General features: G+C 43.1%; 2 protein-coding genes across 2 annotated transcripts in view; both read left to right on the top strand.

The window, feature by feature from the left end:
* Nucleotides 1-455: 455 nt before the first annotated feature.
* Nucleotides 456-26,072, top strand: LOC112233380 (2-acylglycerol O-acyltransferase 2-A-like). The gene is made up of 6 exons (XM_024400966.2): nucleotides 456-671; nucleotides 1,520-1,698; nucleotides 17,147-17,351; nucleotides 17,616-17,790; nucleotides 25,049-25,248; nucleotides 25,828-26,072. Exons 1-6 carry the CDS (start codon nucleotides 578-580, stop codon nucleotides 25,980-25,982), a joined length of 1,008 nt encoding a protein of 335 aa, XP_024256734.1. The 5' UTR covers nucleotides 456-577; the 3' UTR covers nucleotides 25,983-26,072.
* A 1,199-nt stretch (nucleotides 26,073-27,271) lies between these two features.
* LOC112233379 (diacylglycerol O-acyltransferase 2) overlaps nucleotides 27,272-27,976 on the top strand; it is a 43,840-nt gene continuing 43,135 nt past the window's right edge. Inside the window, exon 1 of the mRNA XM_024400965.2 lies at nucleotides 27,272-27,645. The gene's annotated coding sequence lies outside the window, so the exon portion shown is untranslated. The remainder of the gene's footprint in view (nucleotides 27,646-27,976) is intronic.

The following is a 27,976-nucleotide window of genomic DNA, read 5'->3' as shown; positions in this document are numbered from 1 at the left end:
TAAATACACATACAAATGACGAGAGAATATTTGGATTAATTGGTACCTGACACAGACATGGTGGTTTGCAGGAAGATTGGAGTACCATAAACCAGGAGGTTGGGAGTTCAAATCCCATGTGTGGAAATGTTGAATAATAATTTCTGTATACATGCACAATGTAATCATGCATGTCAAAATGTGTCAAATGTGTGAGTTGAGAACACCATGTTAGAAGTACTGTGTGTGAGTATCCCTAACCTTGCCAACATACGAAGCACATTGAATGGATCAGTGGTTCACCAATCAGGACCTTGTTTGGCTCAGCAACAGTAACAATACAAATGTTCTTGCAACTACAATTGTTAGCTGGGCCAGTACCAGCAAGGTCAAAGGTCTTGAAGATAGAGAAATGGGTTGAGTAATTAATTCATGCATTAAAGGATTGCAGAGATAAGACGGTCAAATGTCAGTTGACTGTGGATAGAGAGGGAGAAAGGCAGACTTTGGACCCACTTCACTCACTCTTCTCCTCTCCCGGGTGTCCCAGACATAAGCCTCCTGTCTACCTGCACTGCCAGGCTCTTCAGTCCCCACCATGAATATCCAGTTTGCCCCTACCGACCTGCCCCTAAGCAGAAGACTGCAGACGGCCTCGGTGCTACAGTGGGTCTTCTCCTTTCTGGGCCTGGGTGAGTCTGCCACTGTTCTGCTCTGTCCTGGGCTGTCTGTGTGTGTCTGTGTGTGCTGTCCAGCTTTGTTAGCTAGCCTTTCTTCCTCATTTCTTAACAAGTGTTAAGTGCCTTGTGCCTTGTGTCCAGTGCCTTGTGTCCAGTTCTGTTTGCTTAATGGGTTGCTCGGTGTGGAGAAGTTGAAATGGAATTCTTTGAGAGTTTCCACTGCTGGCTGACTTCCATGTGCCCATGGAGTTGTGCCTGAAACAGAGCAAGGAACGATGCTTACACAAATACATGCATACAGAAGAAACTCTCATATCCAACTCTTAACTCTTACATAACATGTGTTGGACAGTGGAGAGACTCCATGTGTGTTTCAATAGATTTGTCCATGAGACCTTCCATACTTAAAAAAAATATATTTTTGAGATGGATTGAATACTGTGCATCAGTGGTACCTAGTGGACAAGAGGAAACACACTTACTGGTATTTGTTTTTTATGACCACATGACCTGACAAGGAAAAACTCTGGGTCCTAGTTATTGGTCAATCTGTTCAGGTCATGTCACGTGGTCAGGAAAAACTCATGGCTTGAGTTGTAGTACGCTTCTCGGGTTTGCTTAGATCGCTCTCTACCCTTTTCTATCTCTCTATCCCTGTCCCTCTCCTGCTCACTACTGCTCAGTATGTCAGCAGGTTAAGAGATGCAACCTAATAGTGCAGTGCCCATCACGCCTGTCTGTGTGTGTGTGTGTGTGTGTGTGTGTGTGTGTGTGTGTGTGTGTGTGTGTGTGTGTGTGTGTGTGTGTGTGTGTGTGTGTGTGTGTCTGTCTGTCTGTGTGTATTGGTTGTCTTCCTCCAGCTCCAAGCTGCATCGTGCTGTTCTTTGTGTTGATGTTCACTCGGTTCTGGCTGGTCAGCGTGTTGTACTCCTGCTGGTGGTTCATCGACTGGGAAACACCATCCAAGGGGGGCAACAGGGTTCACTTCCTCTCCAATCTACGTGTCTGGGACTACATGAGGGACTACTTCCCTGTAAAGGTGGGATGACTTCACTGTGTTTACTGCACTCTTTGTGAGTGTTTGTGACTATGTTTTTTTTGGGCTTCAATAAAAAAGCAGTGCCGTCCAGGGATGGATAGGCCCTATCTACAGCTGTTGCTGGTTGATGTCACCATCTAGTGGTGATATATGGATTGTGTGTAGAGACATTCAAGTTCAGCTAAGAAATGTGAGTTGGTATTTGTTGGAATTTGATCATCATTAATCTTATCCTAAGAACTTAGTCTCTCAAAGTCATACCAACGCCTATATGCTGTGTTATTGGATAGTGCAGTAAGAAATCCTGTTTAAATGGATATACAAATCTTTGATTCTATTCTATGGAGCTTGGAGGCCTGTGAGCCTTCAATATCCTTCCGCTGAGATGGGTCCACGCTCTTGCCCTTGGTCAGAATGTACACTTTGGTCTGTACTGATAAGCATGTGAACATCAACAACAAAATGGCTCAGATGTGTATTTTTCCTTTCAATTGCTATGCAGAGCTTTGTTATCTATAGTTTGTCTAATTGAAAGTCTCAATAGGGTCACATGAATTACCATGAATTATCTTTGACATTGTTAAATCCATAATTGTTATTCTAATGGTATAGCTAGACCTATGTATTTATTAATTTTATGTGAATGGTGGTGTTTCTTTTTTTTTAAGCTTCTATTGGTCATTGTAATCAATTGTTATTTTCAGATGACCTAGACATCAGCCATAGATAATCATAAATGCATTGTTTATGTAAATTCAGTGATGCGTTTGGATCTCCAACGACAGCCTTAGTGAGACATACCAATGTAAACCTTCATTGTAAACATAGAATGACTTTTGCTGCCATTGATAAAACAATCCTCAGATGGTGCTTTCTTTCTGAAATGAACTATGTAGAAATATGTTTAACCATTTATTAAACAATGAATAATGCAAGTCTTGCCGATATAGGCTCTGCTCGTTCAGGGTAGCTCACTGCCCAAGCAAAGCGTCAATATAAAATAGCCAGCCTACAGGCAGTGAGCGCAGTAAACTGTACCATCCCCCCAGCAGGAACACAGAACCTAACAGGTGGATGCTGGGGTGGAAACAGCCAGTGCATAGTAGCAGCAAGCGGTAGCAGGATGAGTGAGCAGATCCGGTCAGCTTAAATAGACTGACAAATACGGTAGGTGTGATTGATATAAGCCTCTAATATATGCCATCTCAGCTGATGCGGGGCACTCGGGTTTCTTTTCTGAACTGGCTCTGCTTAATTTCAGATAGAAAAGACATAGAAATACAGTACCAGTCAAAAGTTTGGACACACCTACTCATTCAATGGGTTTTCTTTATTTTTACTATTTTATACATTGAAGAATAATAGTGAAGACATCAGAACTATGAAATAACACATGGAATCATGTAGTAACCAAAAAAGTGTTAAACAAATCAAAATATATTTTATATTTGAGATTCTTTAAAGTAGCCACCCTTTGCCTTGATGACAGCTTTGCACACTCTTGGCATTCTCTCAACCAGCTTCATGAGGAATGCTTTTCCAACTGTTTTGAAAGAGTTTCCAAATATGCTGAGCACTTGTTGGCTGCTTTTCCTTCACTCTGCTGTTCAACTCATCCCAAACCATCTCAATTGGGTTGAGGTCGGGTGATTGTGGAGGCCAGGTCATCTGATGCAGCACTTCATCACTCTCCTTGGTCAAATAGTCCTTACACAGCCTGGAGGTATGTTTTGGATCATTGTCCAGTTGAAAAACAAATGATAGTCCCACAAAGCGCAAACCAGATGGGATAGCATATCGCTGCAGAATGCATGCTGGTCAGGTGTGCCTTGAATTCAAAATAAATCACAGACAGTGTCACCAGCAGAGCACCCCCATACCAACACACCTCCTCCTCAATGCTTCATGCTTGGAACCACACAAGCGGGGATCATCCGTTTACTTACCCTGCATCACAAAGACACAGCGCTTGTAACCAAAAATCTCAAATTTGGACCCATCAGACCAAAGGACAGATTTCCACCAGTCTAATGTCCATTGCTCGTATTTAAAGTATCTTCTTATTATTGGTGTCCTTTAGTAATGGTTTCTTTGCAGCAATTCAACCATGAAGACCTGATTTACTCATTCTCCCCTGAACAGTTGATGTTGAGATGTGTCTGTTACTTGAACTCTGTGAAGCATTTATTTGGGCTGCAATCTGAGGTGCAGTTAACTCTAATGAACTTATCCTCTGCAGCAGAGGTAACTCTGGGTCTTCCTTTCCTGTGGCAGTCTTCATAAGAACCAGTTTCATCATAGTGCTTGATGGTTTTTGCGACTGCTCTTGAAGAAATTTTAAAAGTTCTTGAAATGTTCCGTATTGACTGACCTTCATGTCTTAAAGTAATGATGGACTGTCGTTTCTCTTTGCCTATTTGAGCTGTTCTTGCCATAATATGGACTATTTTACCAAATAGGTCTATCCTCTGTATACCACCCAACCTTGTCACAACACAACTGATTGGGTCAAATGCATTAAGGAAAGACATTTCACAAATGAACTTTTAACAGGGCACACCTGTTAATTTAAATACATTCCAGGTGACTACCTCATGCAGCTGGTTGAGATAATGCCAAGAATGTGCAAAGCTGTCAAGGCAAAGGGTGGTTACTTTGAAGAATCTCAAATATTAAATATACTTTGATTTGTTTAACACTTTTTTAGTTACTAAATTACTCCATATGTGTTATTTCATAGTTTTGATGTCTTCACTATTATTCTACAATGTAGAAAATAGTAAAAATAAAGAAACCAAGGAGTACTGTATGTTTAACCATTTACTAAGCAATGAATAATGCAAGTATTGGCGCTATGTAAATAATAATTTGTTCTTAACTGACTTGCCTAGTTAAATAAAGGTTAAATAAAAAAATATAAAGGCTCTGCTCCTTCAGGATTGCTCACTGCCCAAGCAAAGAGTCAATATTAAATAGCCTACAGTCAGTGAGCACTGGAAACTACACAATCCCCCAAAACAGCAGAACCTCACACCATCCGACTATGTGTAGCTACGGCAGAGTGCCGTTTAGATATGATCAAATAGACCAGCTAAAGTGCATCTACCAGCGCAAGAACGAATACCAGGTGAGAATGTTAACCATGTCATGAGGGATAGAAGTCATACGTTGCTCAGTTTATGCCACACATAACGCTGGGTACCCTCACTTGAGGCGAGCTTCATCTGCCTATCTTGCCAATGTAACAGTGTGAACCCAGCTGCCCTAGAGATGTATCGCCAGGTGCACTCACTGATCAATACAAGTAGCCTGGTCATCTGTTGGCCTACATTAAATATCTACCATCTAACAAGCAACCTAAGCAATATGCACCCAGCCAACCATCTGTAGTTATGCACTGAACTTTATTACGATACTGTAAGTGCCAAAGCAATGCTATTGACCATGGCCTGAACCCAGTCATACCAAACTATAGTATAAAAGGCATGGAACTGGCAGATGAACTCATCACTTTTGGGCATCCAAAATCTTATTGGCGTTTAATCTAATATAGCGTTCGTAGGAAGCAGAGGACTGACCCCCGTGATCTTCAGTGTGTATGCAGGGACAGATAGAGATGCCGATTAAGCAGCGCCGATGCGAAATGAATGAGCTGTGTACAGCTCAAGAGATTGTCAACGCTGTGGGCTAAGGAGATGGAACCGTGATGAAAACCAGTATCTCGTCATTGGTTTGCCACCGTCGTTGAGGAATAATGGATCGCGCGGCGTGGTCAGTGGTCGCCATTGCAGGTAGCGTAACATGGAAGGGAGGACAGAAAGCAGCGTTAGTTTGGGCAATGACAACAGCAGTAACTTTACCCATCCTATCAGTTTAAGAATGCTTTACCAACACTGTAAACATGTGAGTGGAGTGACCATAATTAAATCCGAGATCATGCAATGATTAAAGAGAAATTAATACGAAGTCTATTCCCCAACACTAAAAACCATAGAAAGCCGCTAATAAAATCATTGTAGGAGCCGAAACACCCTTAACTTAACTTAACGTGAACCTATTTTTTTTCTATAGAGTGAGGTTGTTAGGTAATATCTTGTCATTGCCTGAAGACTGCTCTTTTTGAAGCCCATTGAGTCATAAAGTGCTGTCATTTTAGCGTATGAGGATATTCTTCCAATGCAACGTAGCTACTGGACCACTTGGGCTGACAATCATGATCATATGCAGTTGAATTAGGAAGTTTACATACACCTTAGCCAAATACATGTAAACATCTTGACATTTAATCCTAGAAAAAAATCCCTGTCTTAGGTCGGTTAGGATCAACACTTTATTTGAAGAATGTGAAATGTCAGAATACTAGAAGAGAGAATGATTCATTTCAGCTTTTATTTCTTTCATAACATTCCCGGTGGGTCAGAAGTTTACATATGCTCATTTAGTACTTGGTAGCGTTGCCTTTCAATTGTTTAACTTGGGTCAAACATTTCAGGTAGCCTTCCACAAGCTTCCCACAATAAGCTGGGTGAATTTTGGCCCATTCCTCCTGACAGAGCTGGTGTAACGGAGTCAGGTTTGTAGACCTCCTTGCTCGCACACGCTTTTTCAGTTCTGCCCACACATTTTCTATGGGATTGAGGTCAGGGCTTTGTGATGGCCACTCCAATACCTTGACTTTGTTGTCTTTAAGCCATTTTGTCACAACTTTGGAAGTATGCTTGGGGTCATTGTCCATTTGGAAGACCCATTTGCGACCAAGCTTTAACTTCTTGACTGATGTCTTGATGTTGCTTCAATATATCCACATAATTTTCCTACCTCATGATGCAATGTTTTGTGAAGTGCAAAGGTCTCTCCTGCAGCAAAGAACCCCCACAACATGATGCTGCCACCCACGTGCTTCACGGTTGGGATGGTGTTCTTCAGCTTGCAAGCCTCCCCCTTTTTCCTCCAAACATAACAATGGTCATTATGGCCAAACAGTTCTATTTTTGTTTCATCAGACAAGAGGACATTTCTCTAAAAAGTACAATCTTTGTCCCCATGTGCAGTTGCAAACTGTAGTCTGGCTTTTTTATGGCGGGCTTGGAGCAGTGGCTTCTTCCTTGCTGAGCGGCCTTTCAGGTTATGTCGATATAGGACTCATTTTACTGTGGATATAGATACTTTTGTACCTGTTTCCTCCTGCATCTTCACAAGGTCCTTTGCTGTTGTTCTATTGCACTTTACGCACCAAAATACGTTCATCTCTAGGAGACAGAACTCGTCTCCTTCCTGAGCGGTATGAAGGCTGCGTGATCCCATGGTTTTTAATACTTGTGTATGATTGTTTGTACAGATGAACATGGTATCTTCAGGCATTTAGAAATTGCCCCCAAGTATGAACCAGACTTGTGGAGGTCTACAATTTATTTTATGAAGTCTTGGCTGATTTCTTTTTGATTTTCCCATTATGTCAAGAGGTCAAAGAGGCACTGAGTTTGAAGGTAGGCCTTGAAATGCAGCCACAGGCACACCACCAATTGACTCAATTGATGTCAATTAGCCTATCAGAAGCTTCTAAAGCCATGACATTTTTTATTTATTTTCCAAGCTGTTTAAAGGCACAGTCAACTTAGTGCATGTAAACTTCTGACCCACTGAAATTGTGATATAATTCACTGTATGTGAAGTAATCTGTCTGTAAACAATTGTAGGAAAAATTATGCACAAAGTAGATGTCCTAACCAACTTGCCAAAACTATAATCTGTTAATAAGAAATTTGTGGAGTGGTTGAAAAACAAGTTTTAATGACACCAACCTAAGTGTACGTAAACTTCCGACTTCAACTGTAGCAATACTGGAGGAACTCATGTAGGTTCCACAATCTCAGAATCAATCAAACGTAACAGCGGCAGATCAGAGTAAAGCCGGGATGTATTGAGAGCAGTAGCACCTCCGATGCAGAATTCGATGCCCAGAGCTCAGAGCTTGCCCTCAACACTGACGAAAGAACCAGAGCCATGATGAGTTCCAGTATCTTGTCATTGGTTGCCAGCATCAATGTTGAACAAGAGGTTCGCCAGGTGCTGCCCGTGCTCAGCATGCAGGCAACATAACATGAAAGAGGACAAAGCCGTGTTAGATCTGGCGATGAAGACTTCAGTTCCATGCCAATTCTTTCATCTCAGGGTGTATGACAGTACATGTAACATGTGAGAGTCCACATTACAAACAGAACTTAAGAGATCATGCAGAAATAAAGCAGAGGAACATTTAGTGCATTTCAGACTGAAGAGCCCATAAAGCCAGAGTAATGTAACTCAACACTGTTGCCTTAACGTGAACTCAAATCAAATCAAATCAAATTTTATTTGTCACATACACATGGTTAGCAGATGTTAATGCGAGTGTAGCGAAATGCTTGTGCTTCTAGTTCTGACAATGCAGTAATAACGAACAAGTAATCTAACTAACAATTCCAAAAAACTACTGTCTTATACACAGTGTAAGGGGATAAAGAATATGTACATAAGGATATATGAATGAGTGATGGTACAGAGCAGCATAGGCAAGATACAGTAGATGATATCGAGTACAGTATATACATATGAGATGAGTATGTAAACCAAGTGGCATAGTTAAAGTGGCTACTGATACATGTATTACATAAGGATGCAGTCGATGATATAGAGTACAGTATCTACGTATGCATATGAGATGAATAATGTAGGGTAAGTAACATTATATAAGGTAGCATTGTTTAAAGTGGCTAGTGATATATTTACATCATTTCCCATCAATTCCCATTATTAAAGTGGCTGGAGTAGAGTCATTGTCATTGACAGTGTGTTGGCAGTAGCCACTCAATGTTAGTGGTGGCTGTTTAACAGTCTGATGGCCTTGAGATAGAAGCTGTTTTTCAGTCTCTCGGTCCCAGCTTTGATGCACCTGTACTGACCTCGCCTTCTGGATGACAGCGGGGTGAACAGGCAGTGGCTCGGGTGGTTGATGTCCTTGATGATCTTTATGGCCTTCCTGTAGCATCGGGTGGTGTAGGTGTCCTGGAGGGCAGGTAGTTTGCCCCCGGTGATGCGTTGTGCAGACCTCACTACCCTCTGGAGAGCCTTACGGTTGAGGGCGGTGCAGTTGCCATACCAGGCGGTGATACAGCCCGCCAGGATGCTCTCGATTGTGCATCTGTAAAAGGAGATACTCTTTGATATGCATGTTCATTCCTTCTCCATAGGCCATGAAGTGTAAGCAGACATGGATCCTTGAGCAGACTGCATGCTGAAGGGTCCTGATGCCCAAAATGAACTGAATCACTGCTAACAGAGCATGATAAAGCTGCATTTGCCAGACTGAAATTGGAATAGCAAAGGCATACATGGTTATATTATAGAAGACATTGTACAGAGAGAAGAGCATACAGTAGACTGCTGCAGAGTGCACAGCTTAGCCATGACATACCATCACATAGCATAAAACATATGCATTACTAACAAACCCACAAAACCGCAACTAAACATTGGTACAGGTTGTTTCGTAGCTACCTAAATAGCCTAATGTACTACTGAAATTGCTCAGCTTTAGCTGATGCGTTGTCTTGGCTCCTAGTCTATGCCTCTCTGACATTGCTCATACATTTATATTCTTAATTCCATTACTTAGATTTGTGTGTATTAGGTATTTGTTGTGAAATTGTTTGATATTACTGCACTGTCAGAACTAGAATGACAAGCATTTCACTACACTCGCATTAACATCTGCTAAACACATGTACAGTATGTGACCAATAACATTTTGATTTGATTTTACTTGAATGAAGTGATCTCTACAATAGCGCACAACACAATTATTTATTATTTATCTAGGCAAGTCAGTTAAGAACAAATTCTTCTTTTCAATGATGGCCTAGGAACAGTGGGTTAACTGCCTTGATGAGGGGCAGAACAACAGATTTTTACCTTGTCAGCTCTGGGATTCGATCTTTCTGTTACTAGTCCAACTCTCCAACCACTAGGCTACCTGCCTCCACAATTTGGGGCGTCAGGGTAGCCTAGTGGTTAGAGCGTTGGACTAGTAACCGGAAGGTTGCAAGTTCAAACCCCCGTTGCAAGTTCAAACCCCCGAGACAAGGTACAAATCTGTCGTTCTGCCCCTGAACAGGCAGTTAACCCACAGTTCCTAGGCTGTCATTGAAAATAAGAATTTGTTCTTAACTGACTTGCCTAGTTAAATAAAGGTTAAAAAAAATACAAAAATAGTCTTATAGAATAAGAACAGTCACTAGAATAATACTACTAGAATGCAAGATGAACCGACAAGGAGGACCGCCTGGGTAAAAGGCTTGACACATGATTAGAACATGGTTAATAAATCAGAGCCTAAACCTACTGCTGCAATAAGAATTAAGCATAAATGAGTTGACTGAAATGATACCTTAAAATGTATGCTAATAGTGTGACTCATGCAACAGCAGGCTATACACCAAATAAGCCAGCAGATTTATAATTTCACAAGAGTAAAAGAGCAGCAAAAGTGTAGCAATACGTCCAGTTAAATTGAATGTGTTCTAGCTTATACTGTGTAAGGGTTCCAAAGATACTAACCATACCCAGATAATTTGTACAACATTTGAAGTGTGACTGCTGGCGCACGTCACATTAACCTATGTGACTGGAATGACTCATAAAATGTAGGCCATCACTGATGTGTGCATTGATTGCAGCAGTCTCATGAGATGCACAACATGCAGTGATAGTTACTATCCATACTGATGCTGCACTAAACTAAGCATAGAGACTTAAATACTATTGAATCACCATGATAAGCACCATCTCCTGCCAGTGGCATATATTCATGGTTGCCAAGGCAACCAGGCTTCCCCTAAAAATGACCCCTCCAGAAATGTAAAAACATAAAATGTATCTTTTGTCTCTGTATTGCAAAAAAAATATCAGAAAGCAGCAGCATAGCGTGAATTGGCTAGTTAATAAGGTAGCAGCGTCAATGTGGAAAAAGCCAGTGCATAGTAGCAGCAAGCAGCAGCATGATGAGTGTGCAGACCCGATCAGTTTAAATAGACCGCCAAATAAGTTAGGCGTGATTGTTACTCGCCTCTAATTGATGCCATCTTGGCTGAGGCGAGGCACTCGGGTTTCCTTTCTGAACGGGCTCTGCTTAATTTTGATGTCAACATCTTATCACTTCTATGAATTATAGTTCTCTGCTTTTACCATTGCATGAACTAGTACAGCAGATGTAGTTCAGAAAAGTTATTATAGAAACAAACAGTGATACAGCAGGTAAAAATAGACTTTCTATGAATGATACTGTATTTGGTTTTATCAATCAGTTGTAATGAACACGATGGGAGACAGATAGCTGGTTTCAATTCGCAGGTGTTTCTTTGTAAAGGACCACAGGAGGAGGCAGGTAGCTGGGTCCAAGGGCAGGCAGAAGGTCATACACAGGGGGTCCAGAAAGGCAACAGTACAGGCAGGGAAAGGCTAGTAACGTCATCCGGGAGATCAGGCAATAAGTTGATAACAGGAAATCCAATAGGCTAAAGTACAGGCAGGGAATAGGAAAAACCTATCATACACAGGAGGATTAAATTACAGCAACCGCAGCGCTTTGACTAGAAGTGTGTCACAAAACAAACAATACCTCACAATGATGGGGTGCAAAGAACTGAATTAAATAGTGTGTGATAATAACATACAGGTGTGTGAACAGGTGATCAGAATTCAGCTGATTGGGATTTTGAGAGGGAGCTGCGTTCAGGGGATCTATGTGTTTGAGATTGTGAGTTGGAAACAGACGCTACATCAGTCTGATATCTTCTTTGATAGCATGCTTATCTTTTGTACTTAGCACAGAGTGTGTCCTTAATGCCACTTCTCCAGTGTGTCCAAAGTTTTCCCAAGGTAGAGGCTCCACCTCAAGACTCTGCTCCTTTGAGTTGGGGTAAATGTCCCTGATTGTTCCATACAGTATACTGATAAGATGATATATCAAAACCAATTGATTAGGGAACACAGTCAACACGTTCTACTGTATGTAAAGTGTTCTGTGTGTATTGAGTATTCAGACAGAGCTTTATTGAGGCAGATGCGTTTTATTAGAGAGAGTAATGTCTCATTCAAGCAAAACATAAGTTAGTTCTGAATGCCACACGCACAAATGGGGAATTTACATAATTAGGTCATATGGACTTTCCTTAATTTCTCAAGGAAAGATACAGTACATTGAACACATCTAGACTACAAGTTCCCAACAAAGAGGACTTCCTCAAACAAACACATTTGAATGTAATTTCCCCTGTATTATCTCCTGGAATGTGCCGATCGAACATTTGACTTCATGCATTATTAAGGCTGGAATAAAGAGTCAATGTTAGTCTGAACAGAGCAGTGTCCTTCAGAGAGTGTCATCGGTTACACTGAGGTCTTGTTCTCCACCACCGTCCCTAATGACAGCGTCACTGCCTCCGACTGTGAGCCAACCACCTGATTTGAAAACCTGTTCTGCTCTCTGCAGAAATCAACACTAACTAGACACTGACTCCTCTCATGACTTTACATTTGTAGAATGTATACATGTTAGTCGCGTTTGAACCCAACTCGCGTTTGAACCCAGCCAAAATGCAACAACATGCATATGCCAAGCCTGTGCATGTCAAGCCTGATGGGAAAATGTGAAAAATGGGTTCAGTGTATAAACAGGCATAAGAAGGAAACTCGTTTGTTTGTTGACATGGAGAAACAGGAGCCAATAATTAATCCTGAATAGAAAGGCTGCTGTGAGCAGGGACCAAAATAATGACAGGCCACTAAACAATTGGCCAGTGTTCTCTCATTATGTCAATCCACGACTAGAGCTCCATTCTCAATCATACAGGCATCTGTGTTGACCACGAGTACAACATCTGACAAAGTTCCATTCCCTAAAAACAAACAGTACAGTAGTCTTAGAGCTTGACGTATTCTGTCATCTGTTTTTGGAAAGTGCAATATCTCATGATCAGATAGAGGACTACAGGAAACGAGAGCAGGACAAACGGGTTGTTTAAAATCACAAAACCCCAAATGATGACAACCGTCTCTGCAGCACTCCAACAGTCAGGCCTGTATAGTCTGATGAAACCAAGGTTGAACTCTTTGGCCTGAATGCCTAGTGTCATGTCTGGAGGAAACCTAGCACCATCCCTACTGTGAAGCATGGTGGTGGCAGTATCATTCTGTGGGGATGTTTTTCAGCGGCAGGGACTGGGAGACTAGTCAGGACCGAGGGAAAGATGAACAGAGCAAAGTACAGAGAGCACCTTGATGAAAACCTGCTCCAGAGCGCTCAGGACCTCAGATTGGGGTGAAGGTTCCCCTTCCAACAGGACAATGACCCTCAGCACACAGCCAAGACAACGCAGGATAGGCTTCAGCACAAATCTCTGATTGTCCTTGAGTGGCCCAGTCAGAGCCCAGACTTGAACTTGATCGAGTTGCTTTTTGACTTTTAGGACCCCTATTTTTCTGTGTAATTTGGCCTTTACTACTACAGCCCATAGAAAAGCATTGAATAACACATTCATAAATTGAAGTCCAAAGGTAAATCATAAGGAATAAGGTTTTGAAGTGTATGTACTTTATCTATGATATATAAGAAAGCTCAGGAAATATAAGAAAATGTTTGGACACATATTTCAGAACCCCTTATTTTTGTTGGAACAAAACTACCTCCTTACTTCTATTAATTTGTATGGGTTACCTTCAGACGAGTCCCGTGACACTTGTGGGGGTTGAAGAAAAACACCATAGTGTTCGTAACACCATAGTCACCATAGAGTCTTCCCTTTCCCCTGTGGGCCAAACTGTTCGGACACTACTGACTTTTTCATGAGAAGACCGATTTTCTGACAAACACCAATGTAGCTTGGCCCCCTTTCACCGCAGATGTGGAAGGCCGACATACTGTAGGCGGATGTGACCCGCTTTATCTCAGCTCACTGGTCACCATAGCAGCACCCACCCGTAGCACACGCTCCAGCAGGTATATTTCACTGGTCACCCCCAAAGCCAAATCCTCCTTTGGCCGCCTATCCTTCTAGTTCTCTGCTGCCAATGACTGGAACAAATTGCAAAAATCACTGAAGCTGGAGACTCATATCTGTCAGAGCAGCTCACAGATGACTGCAGCTGTCCTGTACATAGCCCATCTGTAAATAGCCATCCAACTACCTCATCCCCATACTGTTATTTATTTTTGCTCCTTTGCACCCCAGTATCTCTACTTACACATTTATCTTCTGCACATCTATCACTCCAGTGTTTAATTGCTAAATTGTCATTATTTCGCCACTATGGCCTATTTATTGCCTTACCTCCCTTATCTTAGCTCATTTGCACACACTGTATATATACTTTTACTATTGTGTTATTGACTGTATGTTTGTTTATTCCATGTGTAACTCTGTGTTGTTGTTTGTGTCGCACAGCTTTGCTTTATCTTGGCCAGGTCACAGTTGTAAATGAGAACTTGTTCTCAACTAGCCTACGTGGTTAAATAAAGGTGAAATATATATTTTTTATTTAAAAAAAAAGAGATATATCCCTTATTGGGACAGTGGTAAGGGTGTTCATCATTGGCGCTGGTGGCCTGGGTTTGAGACCCGCTAGGGGATTCACCCTACTCTCATATTCTTAGCAATATACACTACATGACCAAAAGTATATGGACACCTTCTCGTCGAACATCTCATTCCAAAATCATGGGCATTAATATGGAGTTGGTCCCCCCTTTGCTGCTATAACAGCCTCCACTCTTCTGGGAAGGCTTTCCACTTGATGTTGGGATGTTGCTCCGGGGACTTGCTTCCTTTCAGCCACAAGAGCATTAGTGAGGTTGGGCACTGATGTTGGGTGATTAGGCCTGGCTCGCAGTCAGTGTTCCAATTCATCCCAAAGGTTTCGACAGGGTTGAGGTCAAGGCTCTGTGCAGGCCAGTCAAGTTCTTCCACAACAATCTCGACAAACCATTTCTGTATTGAGGCATTGTGTGGCCTCACGTTCTGTGAGCTTGTGTGGCCTACCACTTCGCGATTGAGCCGTTGTTGTTTTTAGACGTTTCCACTTAACAATAATAGCACTCACAGTTGACCAGGGCAGCTCCAGTAGGGCAGAAATCTGACAAACTGACTTGTTGGAAAGGTGGCATCCAATGACGGTGCCACGTTGAAAGTCACTGAGCTCTTCGGTAAGGCCATTGTACTACTAATGTTTGTCTATGGAGATTGCATGGCTGTGTACTCAATTTTATACACCTGTCAGCAACGGGTGTGCCTGAAATAGCCGAATCCACTAATTTGAAGGGGTGTCCACATACTTCTGTCTGTATATAGTGTATGTTAATGTCATTATTTGGCAAAAGCTACAACATACCTATCTGATCTACTTAAAATGTGTTTGTCATTGAAAGACAGAAATCTCTAGGATTCATCCTTGAATGAATCATCTCAAGCCATGAAGTTAATAAATCCCACCATGCCAAGTGCTTAGTGTTTACTTAGCACGAAGCACTGCCCTTGTTTTGCTAGTGAGAGGTTAGTGTAGCCCAAGCTAGTAGGCGGGGACTTGATTCTTGGAGCTGATTGACCTTGAACTGCTAATCTCAAACACTGAGGTCGATACAAACTGTTTGTTGGCAGCTTTGTTTTGACATGACTGAGCGATGCTGATCATGAGCATAACATGCCCAGCACGATTACCCTGCTGAAAAAAAACGACATAGACCAGCATATGCTGGCGACTAATGCCTTTTTTTTCTGGTGACCATCGCATATTGTTTTGAACACTGATGCTAGTATGTTGGTGACCATCTGATATGAGTGGCGTGGCTTTCAGATAGTTATTTTTGGCGAGTAAATATGATTCTTGTTAAGTTCGTACACCATAAATATTCCTTAAATATTTTTGCACATAACATATTCTAATATAATATAACAGTATTTACATATTATAACAATGTGGTAACTATCCCAATGTTGGGATTTTCATAGTCTCTTAATTAAGGAACTCATACACTTGTGTAAAACTCATTAATGGTCTTCAACCTTAATAAAAACAGAACAGATGAACTGGAATAACATTTACTCACAGGTGGCCATAAATAACTGAAAGCCACGCCTGCAGTCTTCTGATCTGACCCGCTGTGTGTAATATCTCTAGAAACTAGCATCAACAACACAACTACATGACCCAATACCTGCAACCCAGCAGTAGGGTCAGGATACAAACCCAGCATTTAGAGTGTAGGGGACGCCTATTAATACAGACTTTGTAATTAATTGTGCATGTTTATCTTACATGCTGTTAGAACAAATGTTCTAGACGTGAATGTTGTTACGAACCGGGTCGTAACAAAGAGGAAGACAACGCGGAGATAAAGAAATGGCAAAAATATATTTATTAAATAAAGTAACCTACACGAGTAACAATGGTGTGTGTAGTCAGTGTAAGGGAGTGGATACGTACATAGATGGTGATAATGAGGGGTGTTGAGGTGCCAAAACAAATGAACACAAAGAAGCTCCAAAATGCCACAAAAAAAACAGTGTCTACATGGAGAGTGTCTCCTCAACGTATGGGGGAAAGACGTATTTATCCCATTTCGCTGACGACCCTTCCAGCACCGCCCACCGACATCGTATTAAGGAAAACAAGAGCAGAGGGAAATAATTCAGCACACAGAGCGGAAGGGTCGTCACAATGTGCACTTTTAAATTGGGTGGACTGAGACTAAAAAACATTGCCATAGACTGAAGTAAAATCAAATGTATTTATACCATCAGAGATGCTCTAAAAGCATCTGATATTCTCAAGTCCAAGTCAATGCAGAGTCTTCCGGGTCTCAAACAGAATAGACCTGAGTCCACCTTGTTCATTGGGCAGCTAGACCAGCTAGACCATGCTGGTCGGACAAGCTTGACCAGCATCAGACCAGCACTGACCAGCGATTGACCAGCATGGACTAGCTTGAAATATATGCTGGTCTATGCTTTTTTTCAGCAGGGTAGCTAACAAGAACTTTTGACCCCATCCTGTGACCTCTGGCATGATCCTCCATCCTGTTTATCTCTGCCTGTGCACAGAGACAGACGACACTGGTCAATACTGTTTAGAGGCAGGGTAGTCTCTTCTGACAGCCGCTGTGGAGGCAGACAAACAATAGCGAGAACTCACACAGGCGACGTGATGAAGATATAGGCCAAATACCTGGAAGTCAATTCATAGACTTCCATGAGAGTATGGTTTTCAATTAAACTTTCAAATGTTTTGAAAGTCTCTGATAAAGATTGAGATTTAGAAACACATTTGATGCATCCTGTGTACTGTGTTGTGCAGTTGTGCATAACTATTTTGACTATTGAAGTCCTTAGAAGTGACTCCGCTCTGTGTTGTATTGCAGCTGGTGAAGACAGTGGACTTGGACCCCAGGCAGAACTACATCCTTGGTTTCCATCCCCATGGGATTCTGGTGGCTGGAGCCTTCACTAACTTCTGCACGTATGCTACAGGCTTCAGGAAACTGTTCCCTGGCCTGGACAGCTTTCTGCTGATGCTACCTCTCTGGTTCAGAGCCCCCTTCTTCAGAGACTACATCATGATGGCAGGTTAGTGGGGTTGGGGTTAGAGGTCAAGGTAAAGGCAGGGTTACTGTGAAACACTTTGTGACAGATGTTGCTGTAAAGACAAGATAGCAATATAAATACATCTGATTAATTGATTTCCTGATAGATTGATTAGGGACAACCATCATGATACAAATGAACATGTTTGATCATTGTTCGACAGTGAAGAATAGTGTACCAAACTCTCCCCCCCCCCACCCCACACTGTTAACTACACCTGATCTCAGTGTCTACTGTGTGTCCCAGGTCTGATTCCCTCGGACAAGGAGAGTGCCAGCTATCTGTTACGTCGACAGGGAGGTGGGAATGCCGTTGTTATAGCAGTAGGAGGAGCCCCCGAGGCCCTTGACGCACGCCCTGGCGCCTTCACCATTCTCTTAGCCAATAAGAAGGGCTTCATCAAACTGGCAATGGAACATGGGTAAGACCAGGGCCAGAGGTGGCGGAGGACATTTTACTGCCTGTGTCTCCGATGAAATCTTCTAACTACTCTCATGGTTACACAAGTGACTTCAACTGTGTCAATCACTTCATCATAGTTTGATATTACTGTTCACAGTGTGTACTTGTGGATGGCTTACTGAAATAGTGCCATGTGTAAGCCCTTTGGGAATTTCAATTGGGAGCATGCAAGCACCGTATGACATACAGACGGACAAGTGAAGTGGCACCTTGATTGATTGAATTTATTAGACCATTTTTAAAATACATATATGAGGGCGCTCCAGTCGGTGACGCCTCAACATAAAATATCACCATTTCCATTGTGGTCCTTTTGTAAGGGGGAGGGGGTGGGGGGGCAGCTGAGTACAAAAACGTTTATTTCACCATACCACTATTACATCCTTCTAGTGGAATAGTTGTGGTTATCCCAGAACAAGTTAAAGTAGTTACATAGGTACCTGGGGACCAGACTGTGGACTATCTCATGTACATGACACAACTTCATATGAGAAACTCTCTCCTCCACTTTGAGCCATCTGAGGCTTTCAAGGTGGGAATGGTCAGGATGAGTACGTGCTGGAAGGTTAAGAATAATCCTGACTCATTTGCTCTGAGATGTCTGCAGTTTATTTGTAATTATCTTGGGGGCACTACTGTACCAGGAAGAGCACGCATAGTTGAAGTGGCCAATGCCACCATTGCATTCTTATCCAGATATTTGGAGGTTCTTGCCTTGAACCTAATTTTATGGTTCACTTTGGAGAACATTTTGTGCCATGTTCTCTCTGTCAGATTATCTAGGTTATCTAGCACACATCCAAGATAATTAACTGAGTCTTTTGCTGTGACCACTATGTCACCTACTACCACCTTAAAGACAGGGGATTTCCTCAGTTTCACAGTTGGACCAGTACAAGAGGGACTCTGTTTTTCCAAGGTGTAGTGACATATCAAATAAATCAAATTTTATTTGTCACATCCACCAAATACAACAGGTAGACCTTACCGTGAGATGCTTACTTACAAGCCCTTAAACAACAATGCAGTTCAGGATATAGAGTCAAGAAAATATTGACAAAATAATAAATAATCATCAAAAAGTAACACAACAAAATTACATGACAATAACGAGGCTATATACAGGGAGTACCAAGTCAATGTGTGGGGGTACAGGTCAATCGAGGTCATTTGTAAAATGACTATGCAAAGATAGATAATAAACAGCAAGTAGCAGCAGGTGGGTTGGGGGGGGTGTTCAATGTAAATAGTCTGGGTGGCCATTTGGTCAATTGTTCAGCCGTCTTATGGCTTAGGGGTAGCAGAGAGAAGAGAGAAGAGTCTCTGACACCACCTATATAGGCATATATAGTATATAGGTCCTGGACGTCAGGAAGCTGGGCCCCAGTGATGTACTGGGCCTTACACACTACCCTCTGTAGTGCCTTATGGTCAGATGCCAAGCAGTTGCTATACCAGGCGGTGATGGAACCAATCAGGATGCTCTCAGTGATGCAGCTGTAGAACTTTTTGAGGATCTGGGGACCCATCCCAATCTTTTCAGTCTCCTGAGGAGGAAAAGGTGTTGTCATGCCCTCTTCACAACTGTCTTGATGTGTTTGGACCATTATAGTTCATTGGTGATGTGGACACCAAGGAACTTGAAACTCTCTGTCACGCCCTGATCTGTTTCACCTGTCCTTGTGCTTGTCTCCACCCCCTCCAGGTGTCGCTTATTATCCCCAGTGTATTTATCCCTGTGTTTCCTGTCTCTCTGTGCCAGTTCGTCTTGTTTTGCCAAGTCAACCAGCGTTTTTTCTCCTTGCTCCTATTTTTCCCTGTCTCTGTTTTTCCTAGCCCTCCTGGTTTTGACCCTTGCCTGTCCTGACACCAAACCCTCCTGCCTGACCTTTCTTCCTGCCTTGACCTCAAGCCTGCCTATCGTCTTGTACCGTCTGGACTCGGGACCTGGTTACTGAAACCCTGCCTGTCCTGACCTTGAGGCTGCCTATCGCCTGGTACTGTTTGGACTCTGACCTGGTTTATGAACTCTCCCCTGTACCTAACCTGCCCTTTGCCAACGACTTTTGTTATAATAAATATCACAGCTCAATCATCTGCCTGTGTCTGCATTTGGGTCTCGCCTCATGCCCTTATACTCTCGACCCGCTCCATTCAGCCCAGTCGTTGTTAATGGGGGCCTGTTTGGCCCTCCTTTTCCAATAGTCAACGATCAGCTACTTTGTCTTGCTCACATTGTTGGCCTGGCACCACGCTGCCAGGTCTCTGACCTCCTCCCTATAGTCTGTCTCATCATTGTCGTTGTGTCATCAGCAAACTTAATTATGGTGTTGGAGTTGTGCTTGGCCACGCAGTAGTGGGTGAATAGGGAGTACAGGAGGGGACTAAGCACACACCCCTGAGGGGCCCCAGTGTTGAGGATCAGCGTGGCAGATGTGTTGTTGTCTACCCTTACCACCTGGGGGCGGCCTGTCAGGAAATCCATGATCCAGTTGCAGAGGGAGGTGTTTAGTCCCAGGGTCCTTAGTTTAGTGATGAGCTTTGTGGGTACTATGATGTTGAACGCTTTGCTGTAGTCAATAAACAGCATTCTCACATAGGTGTTCCTTTTGTCCAGGTGGGAAAGGGCAGTGTGGAGTGCGATTGAGATTGCATCATCTGTGGATCAGTTGGTGTGGTATGTGAATTGGAGTTGGTTTCACGCCGGCTCCCGCTCCCCCTCCCTGTGTAATGCCCAACGCAAGAGATGAGAGGCAGATAAAGGGAGTGAACCATTTAATATAGACGGACATGCAACAGAATAAGAACAGCGTCTGGACATAAACACGACACAACAAACAATGCTACTACAGGGAACAACAAAGAGGAGCAGACGTATATGCAGGGCCCACAACAAAGTGATGGAGTCCAGGTGAGTCCAATGAGCGCAGATGCGTGCAATGATGGTAACAGGTGCGTATAATGACAGGTAGCCCGGCGCCCTGGAGCGCCAGGGAGGGGGACCGGGCATAACAGTACCCCCACCCCCCTTTAGGGGTTCCACCCGGTGTCCTACATGGGCGAGCCGGACGGGCCGGCTGAGGCATGACAGCCTGACGATCCCGCAGCGGCGTAGAAGCCCCATGAGCCAGCTGAAGCATGACGTGGGAAGGGAACCTGCCGAGCCAACTGAGGCAAGGAAACGTCTCGAGCCAGCTAGGGCGTGACAGCCTGACGAGCCAACTGAGGCAAGGAAACGTCTCGAGCCAGCTAGGGCGTGACAGCCTGACGAGCCAACTGAGGCAAGGAAACGTCTCGAGCCAGCTAGGGCGTGACAGCCTGACGAGCCAACTGAGGCAAGGAAACGTCTCGAGCCAGCTAGGGCGTGACAGCCTGACGAGCCAGCACCCCTGGTTCCATCGGCGGTGGAATCCAAGCCCGACGTCACCAACAAAACATAACCCTGATGCTTCTTATATTAGTAGTAGCATTCTGTAACGCCCAACACAGGAGATGAGAAACAGCTACAGGGAGTGAACCATTTAATATAGATGGACATGCAACGGAACAGGATATAAACACGACACAACAAACAATGCTACTACAGGGAACAACACAGAGGAGCAGACGTATATGCAGGGCCCACAACAAAGTGATGGAGTCCAGGTGAGTCCAATGAGTGCAGATGTGTGCAATGATGGTAACAGGTGCGTATAATGACAGGTAGCCTGGAGCCCTCGAGCGCCAGGGAGGGGGAGCGGGAGCGGGGGTGACACCCTGGCGCTCGAGGATTACGCTTCTTTACACGCACCTGTCACCATCAAAACACGCAGCAGGCTCATTGGACACACCTGGACTCCTTCACATTGTTGATTACTCCTGTACATCTGTCTGTTCCTCGGCGGTGTTCCCTGTGTAAGTATTAATTGTTGTTACAGTATGTGTTCCTGTCCAGAAGCTGTTCCATTTCATGTCTGTCAGCTATTAAACCTTCACTCCCTGTAACTGCTTCTCATCTCCTGCATCGATCCTTACAGTGGGTCTAGGGTTTCCGGCATAATGGTGTTGACGTGAGGCATGACCATTTCAAAGCACTTCATGGCTACCGATGTGAGTGCAACGGGGCGGTAATTATTTAGGCAGGTTACCTTCGCTTTCTTGGGCACAGGGACAATAGTGGTCTGTTTGACACATGTAGGTTACTGTCGTATAGTCATTTACTGACATTCAGAAGTTCAGCACTGAGGGCTTTCTCAACCACATTTTTGTCTTTGTGGGAAACCAACAGTGCAGAATTATCTGCATAGAGGAAAAGGTCACATGGACAGGCAGATTTCAGATCATTTATATACAACAGAAATAAAAGTGGACACAGCACATTCCCTTAGGGTACCCAAAGTTCAAGATTTTGGTTTTAGACCGGGTCCCATCCACATACATCATCTGTTTTTTTCCTATCAGATAAGAGATAACAGATTCATGGCTAAGTTGTTAAAGCTCATGGCTCTTCGTTTGATTAACAGAATCTCATGATCCACTGTATCAAATGCTTTTTGGAGATCTAACATAACCATAGCACAAAATGGCCCACCATCTACTTCCTTCCTGATGGGGTCAGTTAGATATAGTAGGCAAGTGTCCGTGGAATGGGATTTCCTAAAGCCAGACTGGAGCTCAGGTTATGTTAGGAAATATAACTCAATCTGCTCGAACATAATCTTTTCCATGACCTTTGATAAAATACACAGGATTGAGACAGGCCGACATTATTCTTTTCATTATATAGAGGAATGTCCCTTGCATGTTTTAGTTCACTGGGAAAAATGCCTTGTTCAATATACAGATTTACAATGTGAGTTACGCAGTTGACTCAGACACTTTTTCAAATGAAAAAGCATCGACTTGAATCCCTTGCTGCTTGTAAAACTGCTGTAATTTTCTCACTAATATATTAGCTATAGTTGTAACGTAGCTATTTAGACTGTCTGCAACCATGGTCTTGTCTGATGTAACCTTTCCTCCAATGTCCAAGCTAAGATTTTGAGTTTTGTTCTTCAGTCTGTTACTGTAACCCAACAGCTTCAGACAATTCCATAATTTACTCCTGTTCTCCTGATTATTCCTGTTCTCAACCATTTAAATAATCTTTCTTGGCCTTCTCTATCATCCTGTTAACCTAATTTCTTAATTTCTTACAGTCAATAAAAACATAATCTGCCCTGGATTTCCTGAACTCCAGAAAGCGTTCATTTCTAAGCTTAATTGCTTTTAAAATGTTATTGTTTATACATGCTTCTGTTCTTTGCTTAACATGGCCAAGATGTTCAAATGTTCATAAATGACCAGCATGGTCAAATAATAGTAATCACAGTGAACAGGTCAGGGTTCCATAGCCGCAGGCATAACAGTTGAAACTGGAGCAGCAGCACGGCCAGGTGGACTGGGGACAACAAGGAGTCATCATGCCAGGTAGTCCTGAGGCATGGTCCTAGGGCTCAGGTCCTCCGAGAGAGAGAAAGAAAGAAAGAGAGAAAGAGAGAGAGAATTAAAGAGAGCATACTTAAATTCACACAGGACGCCGGATAAGACAGGATACTCCAGATATAACAGACTGACCCTAACCCCCTGACACATAAACTACTGCAGCATAAATACTGGAGGCTGAGACAGGGGGGTTCAGGAGACACTGTGGCCCCATCCAATTATACCCCCGGACAGGGCCAAACAGGCAGGATATAACCCCACCCACTTTGGCAAAGCACAGCCCCCACACCACTAGAGGGTTATCTTCAACCACCAACGTACCATCCTGAGACAAGGCCGATTATAGCCCACAAAGGTCTCCGCCACAGCACAACCCAATGGGGGGCGCCAACCCAGACAGGAAGACCACGTCAGTGACTCAACCCAGTCAAGTGACGCACCCCTCCTATGGACGGCATGGAAGAGCCCCAGAAAGCCAGTGACTCAGCCCCTGTAATAGGGTTAGAGGCAGAGAATCCCAGTGGAGAGAGGGGAACCGGCCAGGCAGAGACAGCAAGGGCAGTTCGTTGCTCCAGAGCCTTTCCATTCACCTTCACACTCCTGGGCCAGACTACACTCAATCATAGGACCTACTGAAGAGATGAGTCTTCAATAAAGACTTAAAGGTTGAGACAGAGTCTGCGTCTCTCACATGGGTAGGCAGACCATTCCATAAAAATGGAGCTCTATAGGAGAAAGCCCTGCCTCCAGCTGTTTGCTTAGAAATTCTAGGGACAATTAGGAGGCCTGCGTCTTGTGACCGTAGTGTACGTGTAGGTATGTACGGCAGGACCAAATTGGAAAGATAGGTAGGAGCAAGCCCATGTAATGCTTTGTAGGTTAGCAGTAAAACCTTGAAATCAGCCCTTACAAGTGTAGGGAGGCTATTACTGGAGTAACTGAAGTTCAGTTAGTGCTTTATCCGGGTAGCCGGAATGTAGAGCATTGCAGTAGTCTCACCTAGATGTAACAAAAGCATGGATTAAGTTTTGTGCATAATTTTTGGACAGAACATTTCTGATTTTTGCAATGTTACGTAAATGGAAAAAAGCTGTCCTTGAAACAGTCTTGATATGTTCGTCAAAAGAGACATCAGGGTCCAGAGTAATGCCGAGGTCCTTCACAGTTTTATTTGAGACGACTGTACAACCATCAAGATTAATTGTCAGATTCAACAGAAGATCTCTTTGTTTCTTGGGACCTAAAACAAGCATCTCTGTTTTGTCTGAGTTTAAAAGTAGACAGTTTGCAGCCATCCACATCCTTATGTCTGAAACACAGGCTTCCAGCGAGGGCAATTTTGGGGCTTCACCATGTTTCATTGAAATGTACAGCTGTGTGTCATCCGCATAGCATTGAAAGTTAACATTATGTTTTCGAATGACATTACCCAACTCAGTTTTCCCCTGATTTTGCTGGTAATACAGCGAGTTCGTCTACAGCAGCTCGAGTCTTATTTCGTGGGATACACAAAGCTTGCTCAAATCAAGCGTTTTACATGTCATTACATCAATAGTGGAATCATTTAGGACAAACTTCAACACACCCATGAGTAAAATGGAATCTGGGCCTGTTCTCTACAAATATACTGTACCTTACAAACTCATAGAGATGATCGTAACAAAACTGAAGGCATAACTTCTGTCTCAACTCACCTCACCTCTCCTCTCCCCCTCTGTCACCCCACTACTCTCCTCTACCCATTCCCTCCCTAGTGCCCATCTGGTGCCGGTCTTCTCCTTCGGGGAGAATGAGTTGTTCGACCAGGTGGAAAACCCTCGAGGCACCTGGATCCGCTTGATTCAGGACAAGCTGCAGAGCTTCATGGGTATCTCTCTGCCCCTCTTCCACGCGCGGGGCATTTTCCAGTACAGCTATGGTATCATGCCCTACAGGAAGCCCATCAACACTGTGGGTGAGTAACATTCTACGTCACTATATCTGCCAGATCTTTTTATCCTATTTCTCTATCTTTCTCCTATTTCTATGTTGCAAGGCAATTGTTGTTTTTGGCAGAAGTTTCATATCAGTAAACTAACTGGCAGAGATGGTTCTCTGTCATTAAACATGAGGAATATTGATATGAGAGGGACAGAGAGGGGCAGCTTCGCCCTTGGAAATATTTTACTTACTAGAATGTTACTAGATAGTAACATTGTCAGTGTGCCGCAACTCAGCAACAATGGCTGGCACACAGTTAGTCATCTGTCTGTGTACATCTATTGGCAAGGCCCAACGATGGCATATTTAATTTTCAATCCCCACTTGAAAAGTAAACTCATGAGTAAAATCATATTCAAAAGCAAATACGTTTTTGCCCATTATGCACTACTACCAGTGGCATACCGCAGTTTCACAAGGCCTGTTTTTGGTTTGGGCCCTCCAGAACTCATGCCCCCCCCGCACTGTGGGGCTGTGTGGTTCACCAGTGACTACTACAGTAACCTATATTTGAATGTAATGTCATCATGCATATCCTTGGACCTTTCCACAGTGGGACGGCCAATCAGAGTGGAGAAGAATGAGAAGCCCACAGTGGAGGAGCTTGACGCCCTCCATCAGCTCTACACAGAAGAACTCAGCCAGCTGTTTGAGGAGCACAAGGGCAAGTATGGGGTGCCAGAGGACCAACACCTCATCTTTGTCTGAGCAGGATTCACAACCAGGAGAGTGAGAGTGAGATTGAGAGAGAGAGAGAGAGAGAGAGAGAGAGAGAGAGAGATGAGAGAGAGAGAGAGAGAGAGATGAGAGAGAGAAAGGGGGAGAGATATGGTGGAAGAGAGAGATAAAGAAAGACAGAGAGTGAGAGAGAGAGAGAGAGAGAGAGAGAGGGGAAGGGGGAGAGCATCAAAACCGTCATTGGAGTTGCACCACCAAGTCCTTTCACTTTCCTCAACCAGAAAAACCTTTACAGCTATAACCACCTGAAGGATCCAGACCAAACTACAGGAGACAAGTAACACGAGGAATTGATATGGACATTCTTAGCCACGATATGGACAAAATCTTTCCCGTCACAAAAAGCACTGTATTTTGTATGTCAACTAGATTCAGCCATGGGCCTATTTTTTCTTGAGTGGAGGGTCGGGGGACCGGAACATAATTGCAAATAATTTGGAGACTGCAAATTGACAGCAAGAAGCCCAAACAGATATAATGTTTGACGAAAACTGGTTACATTTGTATATGACCAAATGTCTCTCTATTATGCGTGAGAATACTTGGGAACAGATTTCTCAAATTAAAATCACTTGGAGCTGATCTCCTGGTGTTTTTACAATCTATTATGTCCAACAATGAAAAAATAAAAACATTGTATTTTTTTTGCTCAGAAAACTTGGGGTGCAAATAAAACCACCTATGAGCCAAATTCGGCCCTCTGGCCGCCAGTTGGAGAACCCTCTCCTAGAGCCACATTTTTGCCTTAATCCACAGATGAAGTGACATCTGTCTGGGTGATTCGAGACTTGTATAAGTCTGTAGATCCTATCAAATAAAAGTCAGAGGTTGAATGGAGATTTCATGTAATGGGGTGATGCACTGTATCCTCACTTACAGTATATAAGGCCTCTAGGTCTCCTATATCAAAAACACACTAGGAAAAACTGGGAATAATTCTCATTTTACTCACTGTTTTTACATAATAATACTATATCTGGTTAATAAGTTTCCATTTACAGTATATATTTAAATTCCCAATTTATTAATTTTAATTGTCTCTGTCTTAATGTCTCTGTCATGTATACATTTTTCACAATATTGTAATATAAAATCTGTTAAAATAACTGATACTATTTTTCTCAATTGCATTGTTTTTATTATAATACCAGTTCCTTTATTTTAATAAAGGTGATTTCAGTTCTCATTCACTGTATCAAACTTTGCACATGGCCGCCCATCCAGTTCTGATGAATTAATCAAGGGTCAGTGACAGTTTGAAGTTGGACCTGGTCCTTCAGAGATAAAACTATCTGTGCACTTTCACAACACTTTTTTCATGACTGCGATGGCCAGGGTGACATATTTCCAAACGGGCAGCAGACTGACACCTGGTCACATATTAGTGTGGAGTGGATAGTGTCCAGGCACTTTCAACAAAGACCGATGACCCTCAGGCCATAAAAACGAAAAGCACAGGGAGAGATAACCTATTCATAGATGCTAGCTAACTTTAGAATCTATTCACAAAGGCATCTTCCTTCCGATGGGGGAGGTTTTATTTAGAGCCCGACTTTCAACCTGAACGGTAACACGCATTGCTTTCAGTATGGTGGTGGAAACATAAGGACCTTATCTTTCATATCAGCGTGAGGTAATTGTATTAGTTCTAAGTATATATTTTGCATTTGTACATTTATTTTGATGTATTATGAAAGAACCATATCGCAATTAAGAATTGATTCACGTTTAGATGTATTTGGCTGTTTTGGCTGCCACAGCCAGTCTCCCTCTCAACACTTCATGACCAAAGGTATGTGGACACCTGCTTGTCAAACATCTCATTCCAAAATCATGGGCATTAATATGGAGTTAGTCCCACCTTTGCTGCAATAACAGCCTCCACTCTTCTGGGTAGGCATTACAGTTGGAACTATGCATTCGGGTAGGTAGCGTTCTCCACTCCAGCCGACACTTGATATTCC

The sequence above is a fragment of the Oncorhynchus tshawytscha genome, linkage group LG30, assembly GCF_018296145.1.
Source record: "Oncorhynchus tshawytscha isolate Ot180627B linkage group LG30, Otsh_v2.0, whole genome shotgun sequence".
Lineage (NCBI taxonomy): Eukaryota > Metazoa > Chordata > Actinopteri > Salmoniformes > Salmonidae > Oncorhynchus > Oncorhynchus tshawytscha.
This window is presented reverse-complemented; position numbering and strand designations above follow the sequence as displayed.